Source organism: Aethalodelphis obliquidens, unplaced genomic scaffold (genome assembly GCF_003676395.1).
Source record: "Aethalodelphis obliquidens isolate GAN/ISIS:26980383/991018 unplaced genomic scaffold, ASM367639v1 scaffold57, whole genome shotgun sequence".
Taxonomy (NCBI): domain Eukaryota; kingdom Metazoa; phylum Chordata; class Mammalia; order Artiodactyla; family Delphinidae; genus Aethalodelphis; species Aethalodelphis obliquidens.
This window is the reverse complement of record NW_020838001.1, coordinates 1,423,616-1,449,300: the sequence shown is the minus strand read 5'-3', so window position 1 is coordinate 1,449,300 and position 25,685 is coordinate 1,423,616. Positions and strand designations below refer to the sequence as shown.

Genomic DNA, 25,685 nt, shown 5'->3' with positions numbered 1-25,685 from the left:
GTAAATGATGGGGAAAACAAAAGCAGTGGGAAGGCAGTGCCTTACATTTATCTAGTCCAGGTTTGTGGAGGGCAGCTGCCTTCACTGTTCTGACTGCACACATCGCACAGGGAATGAGCGGGCAGCCGCGACGCTGCTGTTATAGGTGGGTCTGGGGAGGATGGAGGGCAGTAATGTCATCACTACTGTGGGGGAGGGCTGGGGGACCCCCCAGGGCCCAGGGGACGACAGGGGGGAAGCTATGTCCTCACCGTTATTGGGGGGCGGGGGGATCCCCAGGGCCCGGGGGGGGGGGGGGGGCAGTTACGGGGGGGGGTCGGGGGGCGCGGGGCCGGACCACTGCCTAAACCCCGCGTTGTGCGCCGCACGCGCCCCCACGAGACCACCGCTCGTCCGGAGGGCGCTGGGCCCACGCGCCAGCGTCCGGGGCTGCAGTCGGTCACCTTCCCCCCGGGACGCGAACCTGAGAGACCCCGCCCCGCTCCCCGCAGGTGCCCCCGCTCGGCCAGCCCCGCGGTCCGGGGGTCCCGGGTCCAATGCCCACCGCTCGGCCCGCGCCCTACTCGCCGTTCCCGGCGCCGCCGCCAGGGGCCGCCGCCGCGCCCCTATGACACAGCAACAATAGAGGCCGCTCTGGCCCGCACGCTGCCGGCCCGCGCTTCCGCCGGAAGAGAGCCGCCGGCACGGGGGCGGGTCTGGCGGCGCAATGGGCGGCCGCCCTCACCAATCGTCAGCGGGCCAGCGCCCGTCCCTCACCTGACGGGGCCCAATCGGCGGCGAGAGCGGTAGGCAGGGCGGGGCAAGCGAGGGCTTCCGGCGGGGCCCGGCAGGCACCGAGGAGGAAGAGCGAGCCCTGACGGCGCCTCTCTGCCGAGTCTCGGCGCGGCCCAGGTGCGGGGTCGTCGGGGGCGGGGACGGTTACGGAGGCGGCCAGGGGCGGGGCCTGCGCCTTCGGCGGCCCCCGGGCGGGCGCCGGGTCGGCGGGGGCTGGAGAGGCTGGGGGCCGGGTCGGGGGCCGAGCGCGGGCCGGGGTTCTCGGGGCCTGCCTCTCGGGCAGCTCGGCCGCCGCCCCGGGCCTGCCGCGGCCGTAGCCGAGGGCGTCGGGCGGTGGGGCCTGCGGGTGGGAGCGGGTCGGCCGGCCGCGGGCCTGCGTTTCCCCAGGTGCTCGTGTTTTGTCTCCGAAGGGAGCGAGCCGGCCGCGCTGCAGTTCACTGGCGGTGTGTCCGATGGAAACTAGGTTTAGGCCCAAGTGTGGTCTCCCATTCAGTGTGGTTAGCGGTGTGCCTGCCCAGATCGAGGTTTTAAATCTTTCGGAGCCGCAGGTTAAAGGACAGTTTATTTAAAAAGTACGGAAGGTGGTGTTGGCGAGGGTCTCCCGCTGTGATGGGGTCTAGATGCAGAGGTAAATTTCGTTGTTTGAGAACCACGAGAAGCTGGGGACCTGGCTCCACGGGCTCAGGTACCGTGGGGTCGGTCCACCCCAGGAGGAGTTCGGCAGCAGCTGTGGGGCGGCTGAGGCCTGTCCCCTTGCCCCCAGCAGGGGACAGCCTGGGCTTCAGAGAGAGGCCCTTTCCCTCTGCCCGTTCCCGTTCCCGCGTCGCATCTGGAGGTGCTACGGTAGTGACCGGCTCTGCATGCTGGTCCCTCTTTCAGGATGACGACTTCAGGCGCTCTGTTTCCAAGCCTGGTGCCAGGCTCCCGTGGGTCCTCCAACAAGTATTTGGTGGAGTTTCGGGCCGGAAAAATGTCATTGAAAGGAACTACTGTCACCCCAGATAAACGGAAAGGGCTTGTGTACATTCAGCAGACGGATGACTCCCTCATTCACTTTTGCTGGAAAGACAGGACATCGGGGAACGTGGAAGACGTAAGTGTCTGGGAGGCTGAACCTCATCCTAAGGACTCCCGTCCAGTCGTCAGGACAGCGTGGTTTGTACAGGAGGGCACCATGCTTGGGGCACAGAGCAGCTGTTTCCCAGTTTGGCGTGTGTTGGTGGGATGTGTGGATCCATTAGTTTAGTGCCCTCATCAGCTGTTTTCTTCTGCGTGTGGGGCTTCCTAGCCTCAATGATTATATAGATTTCTCCCATCTGTGTATGTATGTTTAAAACTGAAGATTAGGTGCTTAGAATTGGAGAAACCATGTAAAAATCTTGATCTTTATCACAGCCCTCCAGAAAGCTTTCTCTAGCAGTCATCTTACTTAGTGTTCTTTGTTCTTCAGACTAAATCGTTTTTCGTAGGTTCGAGAGCAGGTCAGAGTTGACTTTTTAATTCATCTTGGAATGTTGCTCCCAAAACGTCTCTGTTAGAAATCCTTCAGGAGCCGGAAGCCCTCCTTCCCTGTTCAGCCCTCATGACCTTCGTGCGGTGCCTCAGACCCTCGTTTGTCTGCCCTGCAGAGACCCTGTGGTGACGGGCTTGGCAACTTGTTGGCGTCTGTGTCCCGTGTCCTCTCCCCCACCCGCACTCACTTAGGCACAGGGTCCAGCCTGTTTTCCTGGAGGTCCTGGGGCTCGGCAGTGCTGTTTCCGTGGAGCTGACTCTGCTCGTGTGCTGCTCTCTAGGACTTGATCATCTTCCCCGACGACTGCGAGTTCAAGCGCGTGCCGCAGTGCCCCAGCGGGAGGGTCTACGTGCTCAAGTTCAAGGCGGGGTCCAAACGCCTCTTCTTCTGGATGCAGGTGTGTAGGTGTCGTACAGTTAGGCTAGAAGCTTCTTCACCGGATGGTCGAACTCGCCTTCACAGACCAGCCAGTGCTGACCGTGCTGCCGTGGAACCTGAGGATTCCAGTGTATCGCCTTGTTGGGGGGGAGCATTGGGGACAGGCTCCGCCAGAGTCCAGACACTTGTAGCTGGGCTTTGGGTGCCCTTTCGAGGATGGAATTCCCTGGCTGACCGACAGGAGTGATTTCCAGGCTGGGTCCTGTCTCTGCCTGTGGTTTGCTCGTCTCCCAGGGGCCCCCCCACCCAGGGTCATGAGCAGCCTGGACCAAAAGCAGGGGTGAGCCTGTGCGGTGTCCCTTGTCCTGCCTCTTGTCCCGTGGTGTGCTCTGTGGGTCTCTGGGTGGCAGGGCACCGGGCCGTCCTCGTACCCACTGGCAGTGGACTTGCTCGTGCAGTGGGTATGCACCTGCGTTTGTAGTTTTGACAGAGGTTGTACTGCTGCCCTCCCCCCAGCACCTTCTAGAACAGGGCAGGAAAGGTTTTCCTCTGTGGGCTGGATGGTCTGTGTTGCACCTGCTGAAGTAGTGTGACAGTGGCCGTGGACGGGAAGTAAATGGATGGGCGCAGCCATGTTCCAGTAAAACTTTATTTGCAAACACAGACGGGGTCGTGGTTTGCCAGTCGCTGGTGTAGAGCTTGTTCCTCCACAGTTTCGCCAAGAAAAGTTGTCAGACTCACACCAGCCACTGCATTTTCTGCTCCCCTCTGCTCTGAGGTTAGGGCTGTGTCTTGTGTGCCTCCCCTGGCCCCCACCCCATGACCCTGCAGGCCCACTGCACACACGCTCGGTGACTCTCGGGTGCTTTGTCTCACAGTTCTGGGGGTGCCCACAGGGTGGCGCTGCCTGATGCCCCCCTGCCCACACCCAAGCGCTCAGAGTCAGTGCCCAGCTAACCCTGGAGGGCCACGGGCTGGTCAGTGGACAGTGGTGCGGTAGCAGGGTTATTTCCCAGCAGTACACGTGTTGAAGGATTTGCGGTTTTAGACCGTCGCGGAAACAACCGCGTCTGGAGGGTCAGGGCGTTGCCCTGTGCTGAGCGCGCCTGGTGCTTTAGCCTCCCCGCCTGTGAAATGGGTGTTCGCACAGCCCCAGCGGGCACATCGGGCTGCTGTCCCCGTGCGCCCCGCCGGGGCCTCTCCTTGCTGTGGCCGCGGACAGGTGGCACCTCTCCAGGTCTCAGGTCCCTTGTCAGGGTGGTTGTTGATGGGTGGCTGCTCAGCTGCGCCTGCTGCCGTGTCTTCCCCGCAGGAGCCCAAGACGGACCAGGACGAGGAGCACTGCCGGAAGGTCAACGAGTATCTGAACAACCCGCCGATGCCTGGAGCTCTGGGGGCGAGTGGAAGCGCAGGCCACGAGCTGTCTGCGCTGGGCGGTAATGGTCCCCTTCCCGGATGTGCGGTGAGGTCAGAGTAGCTTTCCGCCAACGTGGATCCCTGGGGGTGCGGGCCGGTGGCTTTTTGGTTTTGTTTTTTTTTTTTAATGGTACGCGGGCCTCTCACTGCTGTGGCCTCTCCCGTTGCGGAGCACAGGCTCCGGACGCGCAGGCTCAGCGGCCATGGCTCACGGGCCCAGCCGCTCCACGGCATGTGGGATCCTCCCGGACCGGGGCACAAACCCGCGTCCCCTGCATCGGCAGGCGGACTCCCAACCACTGCCCCACCAGGGAAGCCCCGGGCCGGTGGTTTTTAATGGAAGTAGAGGCGTCCAGGTTAGAAGCTCCTCTCGGCAGTTCCCCCTCGGTGCTCCCACCTCCACGTGGTGAAGCGGTGTACGAGCCCTACTGCGCTGGCTCGTGTCGGGAGACACTCGCCACACAGTTCGGGGCAGCCGAGGTGGGGGCTGCCCTGGGCCGTGGCAGCGGGCGTGCGCACAGCTGGAGGCCCGGGCCTGAGCGCCTCCTGTCTTGCAGGTGAGGGCGGCCTGCAGAGCCTGCTGGGGAACATGAGCCACAGCCAGCTCATGCAGCTCATCGGCCCCGCCGGCCTCGGAGGACTGGGTGAGGGGCCGCGGGCCCACGCGAGCTTGCTTTGGAGTTGGACGCCTTGCCGCTTCTCATTGGTTCTGAGCGGCACCTGTGCATGTTCTGGGCCCTGGCCTCCCTGGGGAGGGGCCTGCTTTGCCTTAGGGTTTGACCTGGGAGCTGGGTGGGCAAGGCCTTCCAGGGCCCCCAGGGAGGACCCAGTTCCATACTTCGGGGGAGCATGGCTGGCTGAGGTGCCGGGCCTGAGAACGCGTGCTCGGGGCCCCTGGTCTCCTGGGTTGGCCTGCCTGCTGCCAGCTCCTGTCAGGCTCGTGTTTCTGGGACACTTTGGAAACACCGGTTACTTGTACGGGATTTGAACCCAGGTGCATTAGTAGGGTCACGGGACGGAGGAGTGGTCTGATTAGCAGATTCAGCTGCCAGGACACACCTGAGGAGTCGCTGCTCCTGGGCCCCCGCGGGCCGGCTGTGGTCCCCACCTTCCCCTGCTCGGCCACTGGCTTTAGTGCGGGGCCTTTCTGCTCCTGGGCGGGGGGGGGGGGGGCGGGCCCTCCAGCAGGACGTGATGTGTGAGCTGTGTCTCCTTGCTCCTGGTAGGTGGCCTGGGGGCGCTGACGGGGCCGGGCCTGGCCAGCCTACTGGGGAGTGGAGGGCCTCCAGCGAGCAGCTCTTCCCCCAGGTGAGCCTCACGCCGCACATCTGGCGTGGCCGTGTCCCCTCCTCCACGGGGGCCAGATGTAGGAGGTGCCGAAGGACAAAATAGGTATCTGGGGAGGGTCCGTCCCTTTTCGTGGTTCAGGCTCTCCTGGGGCCCTGGCAGCACAAGGACTGGGGCAGGACCGACGCGTTGTGGCGCCTTGGTGGGTGCGTAGCTGCTGCAGCGCTGGCCTCGCTCTTCCCAGCTCCCGGAGCCCGTCGGCAGCGGTCACCCCGTCCTCCACCGCCCCTTCCACGCGCACCACCCCAGCCCCCTCCGCTCCAGCAGCTGCCTCGGTGAGCAGCCCGAGCCCCGCGCCCAGTCCAGGCAATGGAGCCAGCACGGCAGCCAGCCCGACCCAGCCCATCCAGCTGAGCGACCTTCAGAGCATTCTAGCCACTATGAACGTGCCGGCCGGGCCAGGAGGCGGCCAGCAAGGTAACACGTGCTCGTCGGCCCCAGGCTGGGGGGTGAAGGTGCCAGCTGCCCCCTGCCCGCCCGCCCACTGATGGCCACCTGCTTGTGCCCCAGTGGACCTGGCCAGCGTGCTGACGCCCGAGATCATGGCCCCCATCCTTGCCAACGCGGATGTCCAGGAGCGCCTGCTGCCCTACCTGCCGTCTGGGGAGTCGCTGCCGCAGACCGCGGAGGAGATCCAGAACACGCTGACCTCGCCCCAGTTCCAGCAGGTAGGCGCGTGGCCCGGGTGCCCCGCTGTGTGCTCGCAGTGGGGGGCACTGCCCACTGCAGCACAGCCCCCGCAGTGCTGAGCACCCCTGCCCCTGTGGCTCCGCCAGTTCTCTGCATGGACTCAGGCGCCTGGCTCTTCCCTGCAGGCCCTGGGCATGTTCAGCGCGGCCTTGGCCTCGGGGCAGCTGGGGCCCCTCATGTGCCAGTTCGGGCTGCCTGCAGAGGCCGTGGAGGCCGCCAACAAGGGCGGTAAGTACTTGTCCCTCGCCTCAGTCGAGGCAGAGGTGGTTTTCTCCTTGCATTTGAAAGAAAAGGCCTCCCCGGTTGGTTTGTGGAGCTCGGGGCTGGCTTGTCCCCATGGCCCTGGCCGCCATCTGATTTTCACCTCCCAGCCCCCTGGTCAGCAGGGCCAAGCCAGGGCCTAGAAAGGTCACCTCGTGCTTTTAAATTGGTTTTAGATGTGGAAGCATTTGCCAAAGCCATGCAGAGCAGTGCCAGCCCCGAGCAGCAGGAGGGCGGCGGGCAGGACAGGAAGGACGAGGAGGAGGACATGAGCTTGGACTGAGTCGCCTGCTGTCAGAGGGCTGGCCGCCCGGCCGTGCGGCCTCAGCGGGGGCGTGTGAGCGCGCCCCTCCCACCTCTGTCCCAACTTGCTCATCAATAAAAGTCTTCTCTTTTATCTGCCAACTCTGGTTTGCGTGCCCGGGGGTGGGTCGTGACGGCCCCGTCCGTCCCCCTGTCATCGGGAGAAGCCCCTCCACGTCCCGCTTCTGACTGACTCTGAGGGACCGGCGTGCTGGGGGAGGGGCTCCGCACGTGAGCGCTCTGCTCGCCTCGGACCTCCAGACCCGCTGGACTGCTTTTCTTTTTCTCCATTTAAAGTTGACACTCGGTTACACAAAAGTGACTTTAATTTTTGTTTCAAGAAGCAGGGATGAATGACTTACAGAGCTCCCATTAAAAATTGGTGGAAGGGAAATTTCATAATTAAACTGAAAGATAAAAAGTATAAAACCCCCATTTTGCAGTGTTTTACCCTTTCCCTTAGAAAGTCAGACATAACTTAAACCATTCCCAGAAATAAGAGACTCATCGCCTGGAGAATCTGCAGTCTACATGAACAAACATACACAAACCATCTAAAAAATCGGCCGAGGGCGTGTTGTCAGCAGGTTGTGTGGAGGGGCTGGGGGTTCCAGGGTGGGGAAGGACTCTGCCCGATGGGGCAGCCTGCCTCGGGGCTCTGGGCCTGGGGGCTCTGAAAACCCTCTCCTGGCTGCTGGAGCTGGTGGCTGGGGTCCCAGAGGGGCAGCTGTGCTACGTGGCTGGGCAGCCGCTGGCCCCCACTGCCCCCTGCACGCCCGCAGCACGAGGCCAGGAGACCAGGGCCTGGTTCACCACCAGATTCCGCATGCAGCCGCGGTAGGTTGGAGGCTGCGTCCAGGGTTCTGGGGGTGGCGGGGGGGAGGGAGACGGGTTGGAGCAGAGGCCGGCATCCCACCAGGCTTCGGTCTCCCCGCCGGGGTGGAAAGCAGGGTGATCCCAGTGCCTGGTCCCCAGGGACAGCCTTCCTCCCTCCCCCTGCCCCCGAGGCCGAGGCCACACTCACCAGGCAGGCCCCCGAGGTACAGCGGCACTGGGGCGTCAGCCAGGGCGGCCGGCACGGGGCCCAGGGTGTGGTTGCTCTGCAGGTCCACCTCCAGCCGGAGCCTGTTCCCGCCTTTGGTCACTGCCGGGCACAGGTGTTCCTTGTGGCCGCGCTGGGGCGCCCCTCACCAGCCAGCCACAGGATCGGGGCCCTTTGCCCCTTTGCTCCGGCTTTTGAGTCCCTGCCTGCCCCCCGCCCCAGGGGTCTACAGCTGCCCCCAGTGGGGGTGGGGTCAGGAGGGCCCAGCTCACCTGCTAGGTGGTGCCACTGCCCATCACACAGTGCCTCGGGGAGCGTCACCAGTGTGGAGAACTCGCCTGAACCGTCATCTGCCCGCAGCAGGACCTGGGGCGGCATTGGGTCAGGAGGGCCCTACCAACCCAGATCTCGCCCTGAGGCTGCGGCCCAACCCGCTTACCTGCCTCCCCAGCACCCGCAGCTCCAGGTAGGGGGGTGCTGGGCCCCGACCCAAGTGGAAGACGAGGCCGGTGGCTGTCTGGGGCCGCACCTCCAGCTCCAGGCCCAGGTCAGGCAGTGTGGCCCCCAGGGTGTCTGCAGGGAGGGGCCGTGAGAGGAGGAAGGCCTCGGCCCCAGGCCCCCCCGCCCTGTTCTGGGCGTCACTCCCACCCCAGCCCAGGCACGTAGGGGACTGGGGGACGCCAGCAGGGGACAGACCTAGAGTGATGGCTCCCCCGCTGCCTGCAAAGAACAGGCCCTTCTCCAGGGGACCGGAGAAGCAGGGTGTGGCCCCCACCACCCGGGTGGGAGCCCCCAGGAGTTGCCCGTCCAACCTCAGTCTCTTCACACAACCACTGAACCCGGAGCGGCTGATGGCCACCTGCATGGGCACAAAGGGGTGAGCTGGGTCAGGTGCCTGGGGTGCCGAGGAGGGCGGAGAGCGTCCAGCGGGGCAGGGGTGGGAGGCTGGGGCGAGGCGGCTCTCACCGGGAGCTGTGGGCTGTGGCCGCCAGCAGGGAGGCCCCCCACAAAGAGAGTGTGTGGCCGGGGGCCTTCCTCCCCCTGGTGCCGCCGGCCCGGCCCCTCCCGGCTCTGGGCCCAGACCCCGTCCGTCACCAGCTGGATCCGAGTCTTCTCCCAACGCACGGACACCTGGGAGTGGGAAGGCACGTCAGGATGGGAGCCCGCAGGGCCAGTGCCCCACCCCGCCCCGCCCCTGCGTCCCCTCTCCCCAGCCCCTCACTGTATGCCACCGGCCAGTCCGTGAACGCTGGCGGCTCTGGACTCGGAGCTGGGGCCCAGGGCCTTCCGTCTGAGCAACAAAGCGTCCGTGGCTCAGGAAGAGGGCTAGGGAAGGGCTGCTGGCCGTCAGGGGGGCAGCGAAGAGCAAGAGCCCTCGGGGGGCGTGCGGGCGGATGAGCATGGAGAGCTGCGACCTGGAAGCCAGGTGGGGGCGTCAGCCGAGGCTGCCCCTACCCCGGCAGCCCCCTCTCCCCACCGCCCGCCCTGGCCTTACCAGTCACTGGTGGGGGGCGGGACGTGTGCAAACTCCAGGTGACTGGACAGGGGACCCCCAAACTGGTAGGCATCTCGTATGGCCCTGCGGGGCCAGGGTGGCGAGCAGGAAGCGTCCTGGGCGGGCTGCCGGCTGCGGCGGGAGGCCTGGGGGGTCGGATGGGGATGAGGGAATGCAGGAATGCATGGAGGCCACCTTCTGCCTACCCCAGCCCCATGTCCCCACCTTCGTGGCCCGCAGTCCTCGCGGGCTCTGATCTGGCGCCTGGGTGCGAGGGGCCGGGACGCAGCCTGAGCTCACGTTGATACTCTCCAGGTTCTGCTGCAGGTCAAACACGCGCTGCGGCCCCAGGAGCCTGCGGAGGGCAGGGGGTACGTGCGGGTCGGTGCTGGGCCGGGCCGGTGGGTCGTCACCAGCCCTCCCGGGGCCCGCTCAGCTCACCGCAGCACGAAAACGTTGCTTATGCAGCCAGTGAAGTTATGGAGGGCGTGAGACTTGGGCAAGCCCCCCAGGAAGAGCTGACTCGACCCCTCAGGCTGGGGCTGGGGCGGCGGCCCCCGGTGGGGCCTCATCTCCTGAAGCTGGTCGTCCACATAGAGTCGGACCCTGGCGAGAAGAGCAGTGTTTCCCCCGCCCTGCCCCCGACCCCGGCTCTACTGTGCCCCCTCCCTGGAGAGGCCAGGTAAGCCGGACTCACCCCGTGGCGTTGCTGTAGAAAGTGACATAATGGGGGGCTCCGTCGGCAAAACCTCGTCGCGTTTTCACCTCGGTCCTTGCAAGCCGGAGGGTCACGTGGCCCTGCTGCAGGGACACCTCGCATGGCCCGGTCTGGGGACAGTGGCTGGGTCAGCGGGCCAGGCCGGGGGCCCAGACTCCCTCCGTTGGGCCACCAGCCCCGCCCTGCTGCCCCAGAGGTGGTGGGGCGGACGCACCGGGGACTCTCGGTGGAAGAGCAGAGCGCTGTCCTGGCTGCTGCGGAAGCCGAAGCCGGAGTAGACGTTGCCCGTGAGGGGCACGGCATTGCTGGGGAGCGCCAGGCGCAGATAGCCGTGGCCGTGGAAAGTCATGGCCCGTCCCACCTGCGGGCAGGGTGACCGTAAGGGCCCGTGGCGGCCGGAGAGGGCGCGCAACTGGGGGAGGGAGGGGGCTCACCAGCAGGTCAGCGGTGCAGCCGGAGCTGATGCCCGTCGTGTTCAGCCTCTTGAGATCCACGTACTTGCCCAGAGCTTTGATGCCCTTGATGCAGCCGCGCACCGAGCCTCCGGAGGGGAAGAGCCGCCGCAGGCTGCGGGGAGGGCCCACGGGATGAGCAAGCGTCAGGGGTGGCCTCTCCCAGGCCCTGCCCACCACGCCCGCCCCACCCCAGGGCCAGTGCTCACCTCGGGGGCAGCTGGCTGGGTGGCACGCCCCCCAGGTAGTAGGCGTCGGCCAGCTCCAGCGTGTTGTCCTGCTCCACGCTGAATACCGTGGTCCTCTCCACGCGCACCAGCACGCGCTTCCGGGTGCCCCCCAGCAAGAACACCTGGATCTGGGAAGCGCCAGCACAGGGTGGCACCTTCAGGGCGAGAGCTGCGACCCCCCTGCCCCTCCCCACGCCGGGCCCTCCCCGAGCCCAGCCCTACCGCCTTGCTGGTCGTGGTCAGAGGCGGCGGGCGCTGCAGCGGGTCGGCCTCCTTCAGGCCTGCGCCGAAGTCGTAGAGGAACACGAGGCTGCCTTCCCGCACAGCCAGGCACAGGAACTGGTCCTGGGTGGGGAGGGGAGGGTCAGCGTGGGCCGGGCGGGCTGGCGGGCCGGGCCGTGGGGACGGCGGACGTGCCTGGTGCCGCAGGAAGAAGAGGATCCCGCTGTAGGACACGAGCCGCAGCTCCTGCTCGAAGCGTTTGGTGTTGCTTAGCTGGCTCTCCACGCTAATGCGGGCGAAGCCGGAGCCGTCCAGGTAGGAACCATCCGTGAGCCACGGGTCCCCGGTCGACTTGGAGCTGCGGGTCAGAGGGGGCAGGGTCAGCCGAGGGCGGGCCGAGCCGCGGTGAGGTGGGGGTCAGGCCGCACGTACCGCGCACAAGGCTTATCCACGGCTGTGTCCAGCTGGAAGGTCTTCTCGAAGTTGTAGAGACTGACCACCTCTTCGTTCAGCGTGTCCAGCTCGATGCAGCCCCGGTAGCCGGGAAGGCGCAGGGGTTCAGGAGGCTGTGGGCACAGCACATGGTCAGGGAGCCTCCCCGCCCAGGACCGACCCAAGGGGAGGAACTCGGGCTACAGCACGACGGACCGAAGCCAGACCCTGAGCAGGACTTCCTGGGACAGGGGTGCAGGGCGGGGTGGCCGCGCACCCAGGCCGCACCAGGCTCACCGTGAAGTTGCCAGGGTAGCCTCCCACGTAGAAGACAAAGTCATCCGGCTGCACACTGAGCAGCCCTTCGTCCCCAGGGGCCACCGTATCACCCTTGGTTTCTTGGACCATCTGATTCTCCACTGTGACAGACATATGGCCATACTGGAGCGTCCTGAGGGCAGAAGTAAGAGAGGGAGGCGTGGCCGCGCGGTCACGCTGGCGGTGGGGGGAGCACCGTGAGGGTCGGGCCTCCCACCTGTCAATGCTGACGGCTGCGAACTCTTCCCCGATGTCCTCGTCGATGCTGAGGGCCGTGGGGCCTGCCGCCCCGAGGCGGTACACCCAGTGCACCTTCTGGCCACGCAGAGCCACACCCATGTAGTCGCCGGTGGCCTGTGGTGGCAGGAGACTCAGCGGGACAGGGACCCAGCGTGGGCCACCCGCTCCGGCCTGGCGCCCGGCTCCACCCAGCCCACCGAGCCCACCCGCTACCTGGCGGCTGCCCATGTACAGCACAAACTGGTCCCCGGCGACCTGGCCGGGCGGCGGCTCTGGGCTCTGCAGGTAGAACTTGAGGGCGGTGTAAGAGGCGAGGCTGGCGAGGTCCCGAGGGGTGCGCAGCTGCACCCCTGAGCTACCGTTGAACTTCATGGGCACCTTGACCTGAGTGGGGGCACAGAGCCCATCAGCGTCTGCCTCCTGGTCTCCCAGACGCCCACCTGGCCCTGGCACTCGCACGCACCTTATCGGCAGCACCCCGGGCCTGGGCAATGAGCTCCCGCACGCGGCCGATGCTGGCCGACAGGGCCAGGCTGGCGTTGTGCATCCCACGGTTCTGCAGGAGGCTCAGCTTGGCCAGCAGCTGCGGCAGTGTCTTCTCCAGGGTGGACACTGCAGGGGGGGAGCGGATGTGGGGAGGCAGCCCTGAGCCCCTGGCCACCCCACCCCAGCCCGCCCTCTTGTCAGGGCACTGTGCGTCAGGGCCCACCTGAGCGGCCTGCGTCGAGCACCACCCGGCCCAGGTCCTGGCTCTGCAGGCCCTTGTACTGGCCCTGCCACCGCTCCACGTTTTTCTGCATGTCTTGAAGCCGGGACTGCACGCGGGCGGCCGTGTCCTGGGCTTCGGTGACCACGGCCTTGGCATGGGCTATCTTCTTGCTTGTCTCGTCTGTGGCAGGCAGTGTGCAGGCTCAGCGGGGGGCAAGTGAGGACCATCGGGGGGCCTCATCCCCATCTGGGGAGACCACTATAGACCTCCATGCCAAGACCAGCAACAGGGATGTCACCCCCGCCCCCGATCTCGTGAGAGCCTCAGCGCGGTGGAAACGCACCCTCCGTCCTCTCCCAGACGGCTCCTCCTGTGCCAGCCTCTCTCGCCACAGCTGGGTCACCCAGTGTCGGCTCAGCCCCGCCTCCCCATGGCCCCCCCTACCCCTGCCAACACCATCTCTCCTGAGTGCACCCCCCCTCCCAGAGTCCCCGTGGCCCCAACCCAGGCTTGTGGGGAAGGTCGACTCTCGAGTCGGCAGGGATCCCTCCTCTGCCCTGAGCCCTCCCAGCCCCCCGGCCCCCGAGCCCTCAGCTCCAGCCACGCTGGCCTCTGCTGCTGCCTCCCCCTCCCCCCTCCCCACCTCCCCCAGATGCCCCAAGTCCCTGCCGCACACTCCCGCCTGCCCCGCGCCACCTCTCTCCGCGCGCTCCCTGCCCCTTCCAGTTTTCACTTGCTGCCCGGGGCTACGTTCGTTTGGCATCTGTCTCCGACCAGAAGCAGATCCCCAGGGCTGGGGAGGGTCCCCAGGGTTGGAGCTGCCCACACAGGGGTCCCCCTCAGCCACCCCGGCCACCACTCCGGACGGCACAAGTGTGAACACGTTCCCCATCAGAGCCTACTGGACAGACTGGCTGATGTCTATCTGGACAGGTGTCTCTTCAGCTCTGGGGACAAGCAGTGAGGGCAGGGGCAGGAAGAAGACCCACCCTACCTGTGTCCATAGCCAGCATGGCCTGCACCTCCCGGAGTCGGGCCGCCAGCTGTTCCTTCCTGGCCCGGGCATCGCGGAGCCGGGTCCCGGTGCCCTGGAGGGTGGCCCACGCTGCGGGGCAGGCAGCCTCAGTCCCGAGGAGCCCCCGCCCCCAGGGTACAGGTGCAGCCCATTTCAGTCCTCCCTCCTGACCAGGGAGGATTAAGGCTCACACGCACACAGTCAGGTGGAGACGTGGACACGAGGGCCCTCAGCTCAGGGGGTGGCACTGGTGCCCAAGTCTTGGGGCAGCCTCCTGGGCCCACAGCCAAGGCAATGATTCCCATTTTACAGGTGAAGCAATGGAGGCTCAGAAAAGCTGGGCCATTGCTCGTGGCCACCAGTGCCCTGAAGTGCTAGCAGCAGAGGGCGCACCCCACTGCCCGCTCCCCACCCGCTCCTCCTCGACGGCCTGGCATGCACACGGCCCTCAGCCAGGACATCAGGGAAACCATCAGCCGGGCCCCACGGCCCCTTCCCCAGGCCCTTCCACGTCCCGGGGGCCTGTCATGAGGCCAGGGGGGGTGGTGGGCCTTCGCAGAGCTCCCAGGGACGCACTTGCCGAGCAGTGGGGAAAATTCCCACCGAGGGCAGCCGCGACCCTGGTTCACACGGTGACGACCCACATGGCCGGAAGGTGAGGGTCCCCACGGAGCCCGGACGCCCAGCTGGACCCGGCACTCACCGAGGCCCAGCCTCCGCTGCTCCCCAATGACGGCCTCCTCCAGGGCACTGCTGTCCGCCAGCAGCTCCCGGGCTCGGGACGCCAGGCCCCGCTGCACGACTACCTGTAGACACAGAGAAACAGGATGCAGTTCACACCTGCCCGGTGGAGCTGCAAGGGAACAGGGGCTCCCGCCGGGGCTGTGGGGGGCGTCGGGGCCTCACCGCCCATATACGGCTCGCCTGCTGCTGCGCCTGGCCGGCAGCACCCTCGGCGGCCCGCACGGCTTGCAGAATGCTGCTGTAGGCGTTGGCGGCCTCGACGGCCCGCTGGATGAAGCGGTCCTGGTTGACTCCCTGGATGATGCTGTGAGGGGAAGCGGGGAGGATCCCAGGGTGCGGGTGGGGGCTCCGCCCACCTCACGGGCCTCCGCCTGCCTGGCGGCTCTAGACTCCCGGCCTTGCACCGCCCTGTGTGCCTGTCCTGCTTCTTCCTGCCACCCTGGGCCCAAACTTCTGCCCGGCCCCTGCAGGGACACCGGCGTCTCCTTCTAAGTGCCCTCCCAGACCAGCTAGGCCACCTCCAGGCCCTGGCTGCACGCCCCCGGGCACCCTCTTTGGGCCCAGTACCTGGAAAGGTTGAGCGCCAGCTGGTCCAGCTGCCATGCGTGGGCCTCGGCGGCCTCCACCAGGTCCACCTTGCTGCTCGCCGGGGAGAAGGCCCGCATCTTCTCGAGCAGGGGCGTCCGGGCCCCGTCCAGGCTGGCAGCAAGGTGCTCGTACTCCTGGGGGTGGGTGGGCTTAGGTGGGACCCTCGTCCCCATCCCCTACTCACCCCCACCTGATCTGCCCCCGCCCAGCGTGCAGCCCTTTGGGAGGGGGGGGTGCTCACCTCCTTGGCCTGGTCCATGCCGCGCAGAAGCTCAGTGAGCCGGACCAGGGTGTCTCTGGCGGCCTGTAGAGTGACCCCCAGAGTGGCGTTGTCCCGGAACAGCTCCTGTTTCCGTTGCTGGAGACGATGGGGAGTGAGAAAGACATGATAGAACAAGGATGAGGCAGGAAAATAAAGGGGTGGGGTGACAGAGTAGTGGATGATGAGTATGAGAGTGAGCAGGGGGGAGGGGGAGGGGGAGGGGGCGGGGGGGCTGGGGGAGGAGGGGGCGGGGCTGGGGGTCGCGGGGCAGGCTCCCTACCAGGGCTTCCTCCAGCCGCTCCTGGTTGCGGCTGTTGAGCTCCTCCGCCTCCCGTGTAGTGCCCACCGCCCTGTTCAGGGCTTCCCGCAGGTCCATGAGTCCGGCCTCGTGCTGGACCAGCTGGTCTTGGGTGCGTGCTACCAGCGCCTGGTTCCTCTCCCAGCGCCTGCTCAGCTGCTCCTGCACATGGGCCAGCACTGGCCAAGGCCCAGGGCAGGAACGGTCACTTGGGCAGTGACTCCTGGTGCCTGCCAGTCCCCGTCCACCCTCCCAAGCTGACGGGATGCCACTCCAGGCTGACCTCAGCCCCAGAGCCCCCAGCCGGGTCCTCACCCCTCCCGTCTCTGCCCTGCTGGGGCTGACACCACTCACGTGTCTGGGCCTCCCCCAGCTCAGCCTCAGCGGCGGCTCGCGGAACCCCCAGGTCACGGGCCCGCATCTCCCGGAGCAGCCGTTCCACCTCGGCCAGTGTCCGGCGCAGCTGCTCACCAGATAGGGCTGAGGCGTTGGCTGGTGACAGGCGGTCCGTCTGGGACTCGAGCTCTGTGTGGGTTTGGGGAACGGGCTGTCAGGGCCCAGGGCTGGCCTGCTGCCCGGGCACACCTCTGCCACTAGCTTCCGAGCCAGAAACGCCCAGTCAAGCATCTTCAGCTCACCCCCGTGTAAGCCGGCGTGCCCCGGACGGCCCCCAGCTCCTGGCTCCAGGCCGCCGGCCCTCTCGCCACACCCCCTCACCTCCCAGGGCGCCCCCCCAGGATCCCCACCACTGCCGTCTGCTCAGCCCGTGGGCGGGGGCACTGGCCCGTCTTGTGGGGCCCGCGTGCCCCCCACCTCCCAGCCCGGACCCACTGTTTCCGCGGCCGAGGCCCATCTCCCTGTCTAAACATCCAAACGTGCCGGTTCTTCAAGGCCGAGCCCCCTGGAGGCACGCCCCCTGCCCTGACTCTCCCCGCCCTGCCCAGGTGGGCCAGCCCCTACCACTCAGGGCGCGGTCCACAGCCCGGACGGCTGCCAGCAGCGTCTGTGCCCGGCCCAGCGTGGCCTCGGTGCTGTCCAGAAGCTGGCCGGCCTGGGCTCGGGCCCCTGTGGCCTGTGGATGAAGTACCCATCAGGCCTCGAGGCTGAGCTGCGGGTCAGGGGTGACGCTGGATGGTTTGGGGCCCGGGGAGAGAGGCCTCTTGGGGAGGAGTCTGCTGAGGGAAAGCGGTCCCGGGAAAGGGCTTTCCTGGAGGAGGAGCATTCCAGGGGGTGGGTTCTGGGGCAGGGCTCCCCAGGCGCCTGCCTGGCCGTCCAGCTGCTGCACGTCCTGCCCGAGGCTTGAGGTCTGTCGTTCCAGTGTCTCCAGCTGCTGTGTAGTCTCATGACGGGGGCCAGGAGGTTTCCGGAGCTGGCTCTGCGGGGAGGGGAAGGTGAGAGCCTGCGACCTGGGCAGGGGAGGCTGGGGGCCAGGCCGGGCAGTACCTGCAGGTCGGCGATGGAGGCGTTCAGCCTGTGCAGCCGGGCCCAGACCACGGAGCTGGCATTGACGCCACGCAGCTGCTCCCGGATGGCGGGGAGGAGAGCGCCAGCCCGCTCCAGGTCGTCCAGGAGCAACACCACACAGTGGTCACACACTGAGGGCAGGGGGCAGGTGGGCGTGGGGTGAGGGGTGGGCCTGAGACCACCAGAGAGTCATGGGGTCGGCGAGCTAGAAGCGGATCACTAGGGGTCACGGAGATGGAACGGGGTACTGAGCTGGGCTGAGGGTTACGAGGTTAGGGGTTGCAGAGGTCAGCGTGGGGGTCTCAGGGTCAACAGGAGGACAGCCGTGGGGTCTCTCAGAAAATTGACAAGGAGCGCTGGGACCAGAGAACTGATCTGGAGGTGGAGGTGAACGTTGGGGTCACCGAGTCAGCATGGCGCTGGGACCGGCACCATCCCAGATGGAGTTGGGAGGGGCGGGGGAGCCGGGTGTGGCCAGGCGGCTGGGGCAGTGGGGAGGGCAGGCACACACCTTCGCAGTGCACGCCGTGGCCCCCAGGCCCTCCTGGCATGGGCACCTGGTGCTGGTGGCTGCAGGTGTCACAGCGCTCCCCACTGAGCCCCTGGGGGCACGTGCAGCGGCCCGTGTGGACGTCACAGTGGCCGCCCTGACACTGGCAGCCTGGGGTGGGAGGGGTGGGGTGAGTGGCCGGCTGAGGGCCCTGGGGTACTCCTTGCTGCCCCGAGGTGTCCCGCCGGCCCGCACTCACGCCTGCAGCCCTGCTCAGGGAGCCCCCAGTGGCCGGGGGCACACTCGCGGCACTGGAGACCCCCAGTCCCGGGCCGGCAGTGGCACTGCCCGCTCTGGGGATGGCACTCGGAGCCCTCGGCAGCTGGGCCACAGGCGCACGGGCGGCAGCCCCCGCAGCCCTCAAAGCCGAAGTGTCCTTCCTGGGGGCACAAACTGCAGTCAGGGCTCTGCCCAGCTCGTAAGACCCAGCTTCCTTCAGCCCTGAGAGCCTGCACCTCCAGCCATGACGTCCTGCCCCTACACCCATACCCCATCCCTCTGGCCCCGAGCCCCGCCCCTACGCCAAGGCCCCGCCCCACAGCCACAAACCCCACCCCCACACCAAGGCCCCACCCACAAAATCAAGGCCCCGCCCCACCCTGGCAGCGCTACCTGACATTGGTCGCAGCGCTGACCGGTCACACCCGCTTTGCACAGGCAACGCCCACTACGGGGATCACAGGCCTCCGTCCCACACGGGGAGCAGTCACACCCTGCAGAAGGGTGGCTGTGACAGTAGCCCTGACCCCCACCCAGCCTCTTCCCTCCCACCCCGGGAAGCCCTTACTGGGCACCTACTCCACACGCATCTCCATCCTGCCCCAAGTGAAGCCCCCAGGCCCTCACTTTTCATCCCCTCCCTGCTCCACCTAGGTCCAAACCATGCAGCTGCCTGCTCACCGGCCCATTGTGCCCGCCTCCCCTGCAGCCTGGGCTCAGCCAGAGGACCCGTCAGAGCCCTCGTGGGGTGCCCTCCCTCAGGAGAGGCCAGAGTCCCCAAGTGACCCTCGGCCTGGCCGTGGGGTCGCCTGACCGTGAGTCCTGGGGGCCTGGTCGGGTCCACCCTGTCCACGCTGGGCCCGGCCCGGGACACAGCCTGCTCCGGGTGGGACACCCAGGGGCCCTTCAGCCCCGCCCTCCCTGCCTACGGGTGCAGTTGCCGGGCAGCAGGGCGTTGCCGTAGAAGCCGGGGGCGCAGCTCTCGCAGCGGGGCCCGGTGGTGTGGCGCAGGCAGCCGCGGCAGGCGCCCGTCAGGGGGTCGCAGTCGCTGAAGAGCATGTTGGGGTCGCCGTTGCCGCTGCAGTCGCAGGGCTGGCACGAGCTGCCCAGCACCAGGGGGTTCCCAAAGAAGCCGGGTGCGCACCTGGTGGGGCGGGATCATGGCTAGTGCTGGCAGGCAACGCAGCGTCCCCGGGGCCACGCACGCAGACCCCGCCCCAGTCAGGCACCCGCCTGCCCAGCTCACCGCTCGCAGGAGGCCCCAGCATAGCCGGGTTTGCAGAGACACTGGGCGCGGCCACCTCGCAGGATGCAGCCCGTGGCGAAGCTGCAGAGACGGAGGTGGTCGTTACACCCCAGCACGCTCCAGGTGAGCACCAGGTAAGCGGGGGGGGGGGTCCCCCACTTCATGGGCCCACCCCGGATGCCCCGGCCTCCACAGAGGGCAGTGCTGACCCAACCAGGTAGGGGGTGGTGGTATTCCATTCCGGGTCTTTAAGGACTTTGGTCCACCAGTCAATGGCCGGGGCCCTGGAGGGGCTGTGGCCCAGCTCACTTGTTGGAAGGCACAGCCAGAGGGCAAGGGCAGCTGATGCAGGGGGCCGCAGGGTCCTCAGGTCCGCTGCGCACGAAGCCGTCCTGGCAGCGCTCGCAGTGGTCACCCTCGGTGTCGTGCTGGCAGCCCTGGGGCAGACGGGACACATCAGCACCGATGGCGGAGGCCTCTCTTCCGGCCAGCTCCCCCACCCCCACCCTGCAGGACTCCGCCCACTGCCAGCAGGTGCCCTGCCCAGAGTCCCTCCCCTCCCCCAGACCTCAGCATACCCGTAACTGCTGACCAAAGGCCCCCTGGTCTTCCCTACCCTGCGCCTCTGGTGGCCGTCCTCCCCTGCGGGGCCCCACTCACCACACAGACACCCGAGCCAGGGAGGCAGCGGTCTGAGTGGCCATGGCACTGACAGGGGATGCAGCGACCCAAAAAGAGACCTTTGACGTCCCGGTAGTAGCCAGGGGCGCATTCCTGGGGGCGGGTGGGCATCAACAGTCAGGAAAGGAGGCGGGGCCAGCCTGGTGTGGGGGCAGCCGGGGACCCCGCTCCTGAGCCTGACCGACCGCTGAAGGCACAGTCACCGCCCATAAAGCCACGCAGATGCCGCGGGCTCAGGGGACCACCTCCTGTTCTCCTCCAAACACCTCTTCCAGGCGGGCGGAGGGAGGGGAGGGGGGTTCGGTGATGCTGTCTGGGTAAACCGTGGACGTGGGACGGACTGGGCACTGAACAGATGAAGACCAGCTGCGTGCACGGGGGGCCGGGCAGGGGGCAGGTGACAGCGGATTAACAGACGGATGAGCAAGTGGCCGGCTCAGCCTGTGGTGGGAAGGTCAGCTGCCGGGAGCGTGATACCCAGCTGGTAGGAGGAGGGGTGGAGTGAGATGGAGACGGAGGCCAGGCGTGGACGCTCGGGGGAGGGTGGACGTGCGCACGCGGGGCAGGGCGACCCGTTGGCGGCAGCCCGGCAGCCCGGTGCCTGCCCCCGCCACCTCACCTGGCACGAGTCCCCACGGTAGTTGGCAGGGCACATGCACAGCTCCACGTTGCTGGCCGGAGGTCCCCCGCCCACCTCGCTGGCCACCTCCAGCGCCACCCTGCGCAGGGAGATGGCTGAGGAGGTCTGCGAGAAGAGGGCGCGGATGTGCAGCTGCTCCAGGCCGGCCAGCACCATCATGAGCTCCTCGCGGGACACAGCGCTGCGCGTCTCCATGTGCCAGAAATTGCCCTGCGCGGCCATGACAGGGCCTCAGTGCGGCCGCCGCAGCGGGGCGCAGCAGGAGCCCAGGACAGACCCTCCCGCGGGGGGGTGGGGGCACGCAGGACACGTGGGGGGGACACGCGGTACAGGTGAGTGACGTCTGATCTGAGAAGCAAAGACTTTAACGCACGAAAGCACTAACTGCAAATGAAAAATGAACGACTTGAGTACGTCAGATGCAAGAACGTCTGTTCATCAGAAAAGATCTTACAGAAAGACGCACAGGCTTACAAGAGTACAGACTAAAACAAGACGATCGCAGCTCTGAAGCCAGGACATAGGGTGAACCTCAAGAATAACATGAAACCCCTCGGAAAGGAAATGGACGAAAGACACAAGCTGGTGGCCTGCAGAGGGAACCCCAGGGCCAGGCATCAGAGGACCTGCTCACCCGTCAGGGATCAGGGGTTTGCAAGCCAGCAGTCGGCCCAGGAGCGTTACCCCCACGGGGAACCAGAAAACAGGCGTGCTGACAAGGGTCCCGCCCACTCCTGGACCCTGTTTTCTGACACGGAGAGCAGCCCCTGCAGCCTTGGGGGCCAGAGACGGCTGCTCACCTCCACCAGCTGCAGCTCCCCGCGCTGAACGTGGCCGGGCGCCGGGTACACTGGCTCCAGGAACGCGATGCTCATCTGGTTGCCCTGGGGAGGCGTGTGGGCGGATGAGGGCCAGGAATCGGGCTGCCCACGGTCCCGGCTCGGCTGTGCCCGCTGCCCGCCCTTGCCAAGACCACCCGGTGGGCCACCTGCAGCACCACGTCTGGTCTGCTCTCCGTGGGGATGAACACGTCTCCCCGCTGGGTCTCCGAGTGCAGTTCGTAGCGAAGGGTCCCGCCGTAGGACGACACCTGGAGGCCGGACAGAGGGATGCGACCTGGCCAGACCCCGTCCACAGGCCCAGAGTCGACGGCAGTGGTTCTAGGCCCCCTATCCCTCCCTGGACACCAGCATACTCACTGCGGGCCCCCCCAGGCCTCCAGGAGGTCCTGGACACCCTCCGGGTGCCCTCCCAGGGGCCAATTGGCCTGCTCACCCGGTCCCCCAGGTAGGAGGGTGGGGCCTGCCAGTACAGCTCGGGGAAGGCCTCAGGCACGCGCCGCAGGTCTGCGCGAAGCAGTGTTCCCTCCGCCTGCCGCTCGTGGGGCACCACCTGCCGGTCACCACTCAGCAGCGTCCAGCCCTCCATGTCCACGAACTGCAGGGCACGTGGGTGGGTAACACAGGCGCATGCCCTCGCGTATCACAGAGCCCCGTCCTACGTCTCAGACCCCCTCCCTGAGTCCCCTCCCGTCCTGCCCGCACACCTCCCGGCGGGCGTAGGCGGAGCTCCGGCAGCGATCCGTGGCCCCGAAGCAGAAGCAGCGGGTGCAGCCTTTCGGGTTGGCAACGTCCAGGGAGAACGTCCCAAGGCGGCACTGGTCACACCGCGGGCCCTGCACGTTCTCCTGGGGGCAGGAGGGCACGACAGGGCAGGGCGGTCAGCCGTGTGCCCGTGTTGGCTGTCACCCCACAAGTGGGCTGACTGTCCTAAAGGTGCCAGGAAGCTCCAACCTCCCAGAGAGAACGAAGGTCCGCTGAGAAGACAAGACGAGGGACGGGGTGGGGTCGTGTCGGCAAGTCTGGCCCCAGACCGCCCTCACCTTGCAAGAGCACTGGCCTGTGAGGGGGTCGCATGTTCCAGGTGCAGAGCCTGCTTCGTGGCAGTCGCAGGGGCGGCAGCTGGGGAAGCCGTAGAACCCGGGAGCACAAGTGTCACAGCGGCGTCCAGCCACGTTGGGTCTGCACCTGCCGTGAGGGTTCAGAAGCCGCTGGGCCTCTCCTCCACCTGGCCCCTCACACTGACACGAGAGACCAGAGGTGCCCCCCACCAAGGTGGTGCCCCCCTGAGCGCCAGGGACACTACCAGGGGCTGGATGGGTTCAGGGCTCAGTGGCAGGCGACCCGGGATTGCCCCGAGGCCACGGGGACCCGCACCCTGGTGCTCACTTGCACTGGCCACTGTCCACATCACAGGAGGGGTCCATGAGTTCCTGGACGCCGGGCCCCGAGCAGTTACACTCCTCACAGCCGACCAGGGGGTGGCAGCCAAAGGTCTGGGGCTGGCAGATGACACAGTCGGGTGGGACGGTGCGCGGCGGGCAGATGCACTGGCCTGTGAGCTCATCACAGAGGCGGCCGCTGCAGTCACAGGCTGTGGGGCGCGTGCACAGGCCCCGGTCAGGGGACCCAACGGCAGACCTGGGGACACTGAATGGCGGGGGCGGCAAGGCCACCCTACCCCCACAGCCTGGTTCCACCCAGCTCCGGGCCCCAAGCCCCAGGCAGCTCCTCTGACGTGGCGTCAGCTGGGCAGAGCTGCTGCCTAGTCCCCGGAACCTCCTGGACAGCCCTGGAAGGCCTGGGCCCTCGCAGACAGGACGTGGCAGGGCCGGTCCACCAGGAACATGCTCCTGACCACTGTTTCCTGGAGGCACCCCTGGACGTTTCCGCGGACTGGGGTACTCACGCCTGCAGCTGGGGAAGCCCCAGTAGCCAGTGGCACAGCGGGAGCAGTCACGGCCTATGACGTGGGCGCGGCAGGGACACTGGCCCCCGAAGGGCTCACACGTGGGTCCCACGGCGCCCACCTCGTGGCAGCTGCACGGCCGAGCCCCGTTGTTATAGAAGAGGGAGAGGGAGGTGGCGGCGTTGCGGCAGAAGGACGACGAGCTGGAGGGGCTGGGGTGAGGGCGGGTGGTGAGGCCAGCTCCCAGCCCGGCCCCTACCCTGCGGCCCCCGGCCCCGAGCCCGGCCCACCTGACGTGGTAACCGTGGGTGGCGCACTGGCTGATGAAGTCGTAGGATTTGTCCAGGGGCTCCTCCTGGAAGTAGCTGGGGCTGTAGGCATCTTCGGGGACCACCAGCACATACTCCTAGAGCATCAAGGCCTGGTCACCTTCCCGCAGGCCCAGCGAAGGGTGCAGGTCGGGGGTGGGTGCCGGAGCCCACCGGCAGGGGCCGACGCCAGGGCTTCTCTGCCACAGGCCAGGGTCTGGCCGGGCAGCTAAGACAGCGGTGGCGATATCACACCCTGGCCCGGGGCCCCAGCCAGGCTGCCAGGTGCTGGGTCCCTCCTGGGGGCCACTCAGAGGGGAGGCCAGCCTCTGTGGCCAAGCGGAAGCTTGGGGAGTGTGAGGAAGGGCCCAGGCTCCTGGCACCCTGTCCACCCCTTTTTGCTGGACGCCTCCCTCTCCAGGAAGGCCACTCTGACCAGCAGGGCCCCAGAGCTGCTGGGCAATATCTTGGCTCCTGGATCCCCTCAGGAGCCTCTCGTGATGGGCCTGGAGGTCCCCAGAGGCTGCTGCCCCTGGCACCTGGCCCAGGGTTGGGCCGCGGCAAGCAGGGGACACGCTCTGGCAGAGCGACCGACAGCGGTACGACGGGTGGAGGACGGCTACCAGCCAGAGAACTCACCAGCCAGAGCCAGCGGCCCTCGGGCACACGCACGGTCACAGTGAGCTCGCTGTCGGTCACGTCCAGGACGGCCCGGCCCTCACACACCACCAGGGTGCGGCAGCCGTAGGCATGCGGGCAGAAGCTGGCGTTGGCATGGCCTGGAGGTGAGGAAAGGCAGGTCAGTGTTCCCAGCACACACACAGCGCCTCACCCAGGCTCGGGACACTCCTGGAGTCAGCAGGGAGGAGAGGATCCCAACGGTAGCACCCACGGAGGACCACGCGTCCCTGAACAAGACACGCATGTGACCCGCCCGAGACCCACGTGGCTGGGCCCACTTGTGCTACGTGAGTCGGCTGTGGTCACACACGAGGCCCCACGAGGTGCAGTAAGATCCCTGGGCTCGTCAGAGCAGAATGCAACAGACGTGCACGGACCCGGGTCCCACAGCGAGCACAGGACGGGGTGAACAGATGTGAGGGGCAGGGCCTGCCACACACAGCGGGCCCTGGGGCACCGCATGTGAGAGCTGATGGCAGGATGGGGCACACGGCCGTCACAGCCAGGCAGCGGGCACCGAGCCAGGGCCCCTGTGAGCTGTGGACCTGGCACGCGCCCCATCCACGTCGTGTGTGGTATCACGCGATGGGCCGTGTGGATGAGACCCCGAGAGCCTCCTCGCCCCGGGTCCGCCCCTCTGCTTACCCTGCCACACACGACCCCCGTTGATGAGGACCTCCACAGCGAAGGTGGGGTGGGCCGGCTGGTAGCCGTGCAGCAGGAAGGCGTAGCGGCCCAGGGCGGGCACGTGGGTGGTGAAGACCACGGTGCCCTGTGCCAGGGGGAGCAGCTCCGGTGAGTGGGCAGAGACGCAGGAGTATCAGGGGCTGCAAGTCCCACCCCAGCCACCCCCCCCCGGCCCCTCCCGGCCCCGGCCCACACCTGGGGGTGGCGCAGCAGGGTAGGCTCCACGTCGGGGTCCGCAGCGGTTGGGGGCCGGGGCTGGGGCCCGGGCGGGGGCGCGCCCGGCGTGAGCTCCCGAGAGTGGGTCAGCGGGAGGCCGGGCGGCAGCGGCAGCACCTGGCAGTCCCTGAGCACCACAGGCTGCGGCGGCTTCGGGAAGCGGGAGGGCAGGCAGGCGGCACTGGGGGGTGGGGAACACAGGGGTGAGTCCCCGAGTCCCGGCCACCGCCCTGGGCTCCCGCCCCCGGCCCCACTACCTGCTGGGGCTGAAGGCGCCGTGACTGCTGATGCAGCGGACGCGGGGCTCCACGAACTCTGAGCTGAAGGTCTCCGCGGGCACCAGGGTGGCACTGTGCTGCAGAAAGGGGACAGGTGTGGGTGTGGCAGCAGGAGCGGCCCGTCCACATCCGCACCCGGGCCGGTCCTGCTCTCTGCACCGACCCCCGGCCCCCACCCCTCCTGCCTCTCCTCCAGCTGCACAGACCCCAGCCCTCAGCTGTGGATTCTGGGCCTGCAGCACCTCCCAGCTCCCCGGAGGCCGTTCTTCCTCCCACTGCGCTCCACCGCCCTCTGTGGTCATAGGGCCGGGGACCCGGCACAGGCGGGCGCTCAGCGAGCAGGGGTTCGTGAGCAGGCATCTCCGTCCTGTACCGTCTACCACGGCGAAGAAACGTGTGTGACAGATACGGTAAAACGTGACACCTCAGGGGGTCTAGAAAAACCCGACAGCGAAGACAGAATACCACGTGACCATGGCGACAGCTCCATCCATCCCTACCATGGCGTCGGCCAAAGAGG

General features: G+C 67.2%; 2 protein-coding genes across 5 annotated transcripts in view; one reads left to right on the top strand and one right to left on the bottom strand.

Moving 5' to 3' along the window:
- The first annotated feature begins 761 nt into the window (after nt 1-761).
- ADRM1 (ADRM1 26S proteasome ubiquitin receptor) lies at nt 762-6,784 on the top strand. 2 transcript variants are annotated; one of them, XM_027086821.1, is made up of 10 exons: nt 762-891; nt 1,654-1,867; nt 2,568-2,684; nt 3,978-4,101; nt 4,639-4,725; nt 5,308-5,389; nt 5,613-5,845; nt 5,939-6,096; nt 6,244-6,346; nt 6,556-6,784. In XM_027086821.1, exons 2-10 carry the CDS (start codon nt 1,655-1,657, stop codon nt 6,660-6,662), a joined length of 1,224 nt encoding a protein of 407 aa, XP_026942622.1. In that variant the 5' UTR covers nt 762-891; nt 1,654; the 3' UTR covers nt 6,663-6,784. The 2 variants fall into 2 exon arrangements, with proteins under 2 accessions (XP_026942622.1, XP_026942621.1); XM_027086820.1 differs by lacking the exon at nt 762-891 and adding an exon at nt 1,139-1,402.
- A 206-nt stretch (nt 6,785-6,990) lies between these two features.
- Nucleotides 6,991-25,685, bottom strand: part of LAMA5 (laminin subunit alpha 5) — a 52,397-nt gene continuing 33,702 nt past the window's right edge. For all 3 annotated transcript variants that reach the window (XM_027086806.1, XM_027086807.1, XM_027086808.1), the window contains 52 exons: nt 25,145-25,242; nt 24,867-25,068; nt 24,630-24,756; nt 23,943-24,082; nt 23,286-23,401; nt 22,996-23,207; nt 22,476-22,680; nt 22,130-22,274; nt 21,794-21,934; nt 21,523-21,684; nt 21,236-21,337; nt 21,048-21,131; nt 20,227-20,457; nt 19,587-19,700; nt 19,236-19,363; nt 18,927-19,007; nt 18,610-18,824; nt 18,074-18,174; nt 17,661-17,841; nt 17,423-17,572; nt 16,891-17,042; nt 16,712-16,822; nt 16,408-16,519; nt 15,802-15,972; nt 15,430-15,626; nt 15,129-15,245; nt 14,867-15,021; nt 14,462-14,603; nt 14,259-14,361; nt 13,535-13,645; nt 12,541-12,720; nt 12,295-12,443; nt 12,045-12,215; nt 11,809-11,945; nt 11,571-11,724; nt 11,274-11,407; nt 11,037-11,199; nt 10,842-10,964; nt 10,599-10,747; nt 10,372-10,504; nt 10,152-10,298; nt 9,917-10,047; nt 9,661-9,825; nt 9,445-9,574; nt 9,220-9,365; nt 8,947-9,139; nt 8,691-8,855; nt 8,421-8,583; nt 8,164-8,297; nt 7,997-8,090; nt 7,707-7,826; nt 6,991-7,545 (listed from right to left, as the gene is read on the bottom strand). In XM_027086806.1, coding sequence (XP_026942607.1) covers nt 7,415-7,545; nt 7,707-7,826; nt 7,997-8,090; nt 8,164-8,297; nt 8,421-8,583; nt 8,691-8,855; nt 8,947-9,139; nt 9,220-9,365; nt 9,445-9,574; nt 9,661-9,825; nt 9,917-10,047; nt 10,152-10,298; nt 10,372-10,504; nt 10,599-10,747; nt 10,842-10,964; nt 11,037-11,199; nt 11,274-11,407; nt 11,571-11,724; nt 11,809-11,945; nt 12,045-12,215; nt 12,295-12,443; nt 12,541-12,720; nt 13,535-13,645; nt 14,259-14,361; nt 14,462-14,603; nt 14,867-15,021; nt 15,129-15,245; nt 15,430-15,626; nt 15,802-15,972; nt 16,408-16,519; nt 16,712-16,822; nt 16,891-17,042; nt 17,423-17,572; nt 17,661-17,841; nt 18,074-18,174; nt 18,610-18,824; nt 18,927-19,007; nt 19,236-19,363; nt 19,587-19,700; nt 20,227-20,457; nt 21,048-21,131; nt 21,236-21,337; nt 21,523-21,684; nt 21,794-21,934; nt 22,130-22,274; nt 22,476-22,680; nt 22,996-23,207; nt 23,286-23,401; nt 23,943-24,082; nt 24,630-24,756; nt 24,867-25,068; nt 25,145-25,242 — 7,518 coding nt within the window. In that variant the 3' untranslated portion in view covers nt 6,991-7,414. The remainder of the gene's footprint in view (nt 7,546-7,706; nt 7,827-7,996; nt 8,091-8,163; nt 8,298-8,420; nt 8,584-8,690; nt 8,856-8,946; nt 9,140-9,219; nt 9,366-9,444; nt 9,575-9,660; nt 9,826-9,916; nt 10,048-10,151; nt 10,299-10,371; nt 10,505-10,598; nt 10,748-10,841; nt 10,965-11,036; nt 11,200-11,273; nt 11,408-11,570; nt 11,725-11,808; nt 11,946-12,044; nt 12,216-12,294; nt 12,444-12,540; nt 12,721-13,534; nt 13,646-14,258; nt 14,362-14,461; nt 14,604-14,866; nt 15,022-15,128; nt 15,246-15,429; nt 15,627-15,801; nt 15,973-16,407; nt 16,520-16,711; nt 16,823-16,890; nt 17,043-17,422; nt 17,573-17,660; nt 17,842-18,073; nt 18,175-18,609; nt 18,825-18,926; nt 19,008-19,235; nt 19,364-19,586; nt 19,701-20,226; nt 20,458-21,047; nt 21,132-21,235; nt 21,338-21,522; nt 21,685-21,793; nt 21,935-22,129; nt 22,275-22,475; nt 22,681-22,995; nt 23,208-23,285; nt 23,402-23,942; nt 24,083-24,629; nt 24,757-24,866; nt 25,069-25,144; nt 25,243-25,685) is intronic.